We start from the raw sequence: 2,130 nt of genomic DNA on the forward strand, positions 1-2,130 counted from the left end.
GTGAGATCAGGGTTATCTCACCTGTGGGTACAAGAACAGCAGTGTGAGATCAGGGTTATCTCACCTGTGGGTACAAGAACAGCAGTGTGAGATCAGCGTTATCTCACCTGTGGGTACAAGAACAGCAGTGTGAGATCAGGGTTATCTCACCTGTGGGTACAAGAACAGCAGTGTGAGATCAGGGTTATCTCACCTGTGGGTACAAATGCAGCAGACTGAGTGTACTTTTATTACCATTGAGTACATACAAAATGTGGGGTCGTGTGGTGTAACAGCAGCATGCTTTGCCCAAAACTCAGAGGTCCTCAGTTCGAATCCTGTACTGACATCAATTGTGTGCCCTTGGGAAAGGCACTATGCATGACTTTCCTCACTTCACGCTGATGTAAAATGGGTACATAACTTCGGTTGGGGAGGTAAAAGGCAGTGGAAGGAGAGGGATGGGCTCCACCTTCCAATTCCGTCCCCTAGACATAGTGGACTAACAACCCACTGCCCCTACAGCCTAAAAAAGAGGCTATGAGACTAACTATTATTTTACCTTTACATAGGCTAGACAATATAATCTGTAGTACAAATGTACATGAAAAAAAACAAATGTTACATTTTTCACTCTAAACATTTAAACTTGGGGCTGAAAGTTACATTAGAGATACTGTACGTAGGAAGTGTTTTCCCAAATTCTCTATCTCTATTGCCAGTATTCTTTACGTCTTTTGTATATTACAAATGGTGAAAAAAGTATATTTCTAACCATAAATCAAAAGTATAATGGCAAGACATTTTACGATAGTCTCGCCAAACAACATTTTAAATTCAGCTAGGAAATATGGAAAGATGTTCCAGTACATGAAATTATAACACATCGCGAACAACAACATATTGTGCCAAATCGCTTTTTGCCAATCAAAAGGCCATCACAAATGTAAGAGTTGATTCTAGCAATGCACCATACAGTGGGATAACAGCTACAACTACAGTGGGGGTCCGTCATAATAGCCAATATTGTCTAGTTTTTTGCCATTAAAGTTTACAGTCACAAATCTTTCCATATTTTGCAAGAAGCACATGAGAACTAACAAGCACTTCTGCTGTATAGAATTTGCTGTTATGTCTGAGTTCATTTAGATTGTGTAACAATACAATGCATGTGTACCTCACACGTTATACATGACAAACCAAAGTCTGCACAATTGTTACCTTTGCCTAGAAGGCTATGTTTTCTCCAGTGTTTATGTGTGGGTATGTGTGTGTGTGTATGTATGTATGTGGTTAAGCACAAAAAAGTCAAGAAGCGTTGGATGGATTCTCATTAAACTTGGTAAGTGGGTAGGTCTTGATGAAACCAAGAAATGATAAGATTTTGGGCCCCTGGCAGCTTGTAATGGTACTGCAATGGAACTTCTGGTTTTGATATCTCATGATCTGGACAAGCTAGAGTCACAAATTTTGGATGCTAGATAGCTCTTTTCCTCCAGAAGAAGTGACATTAGTTTAGGCCCTCTAGCAGCTTGTGCTAGAAATGCAGCAGCATGCAAATAAGTAAGTGTGAAAACACTAAGACTGAACTACGATTCATTTAAGGGGGCTCTCAAGCCCTTTTCCGTAGAGCATAATCGGCCGTTTTAATTCTACGTAGAGCGTAGACGGACCGCTCAAATATTTTTGCGTAGAGCGTATTCGGCGTTTAAATTCTACGTAATGCGTTGTAGCCACTTGGAATTTATCGTAAAGCGTAATCGAGAGGTTTCCGAATTCAGCGTAGAGCGTTGCCGGGACCCCCCTTGCAGGCCCTCATTTAAATATGCAAATTGGGACACCAACATGGCAGCTGACAGAAGTAAAGAACTTACCCCGTTCCAGCTTGGTCGGCAATCCCAGCTGCCTCAGCTGTGGTTCCATGGAATGTGAGAACTGAGGTAAGGGTCCCTCGAACAGGACCACAGTTGAGACGGCCTTGTTCCCCGACCGCGCAAAATCCTTCAACTGGTACTGGGCAAACCAGCTGCAACCAGATATTAACCGCAATTAGCCTTCTCGGAGTTCAATTCAAAGGCATCCAATCATGCAATTTCAGAACGTCAAAACGAAAAAAATATTCTGGATGAGGAAATCTGTCTGATATTAACT

General features: G+C 41.8%; 1 protein-coding gene across 2 annotated transcripts in view; it reads right to left on the reverse strand.

The window, feature by feature from the left end:
- Nucleotides 1-2,130, reverse strand: part of LOC109476355 (mRNA turnover protein 4 homolog) — a 12,508-nt gene that overhangs the window by 2,477 nt on the left and 7,901 nt on the right. Inside the window, exon 5 of one of the 2 annotated variants that reach the window (XM_019777285.1) lies at nucleotides 1,854-2,005. The exons of the other annotated variant lie outside the window; for it this stretch is intronic. Coding sequence (XP_019632844.1) covers nucleotides 1,854-2,005 — 152 coding nt within the window. The remainder of the gene's footprint in view (nucleotides 1-1,853; nucleotides 2,006-2,130) is intronic. 2 annotated transcript variants of the gene reach the window in all.

This window comes from Branchiostoma belcheri, unplaced genomic scaffold, assembly GCF_001625305.1.
Source record: "Branchiostoma belcheri isolate BF01 breed outbred unplaced genomic scaffold, Haploidv18h27 scaffold37, whole genome shotgun sequence".
Lineage (NCBI taxonomy): Eukaryota > Metazoa > Chordata > Leptocardii > Amphioxiformes > Branchiostomatidae > Branchiostoma > Branchiostoma belcheri.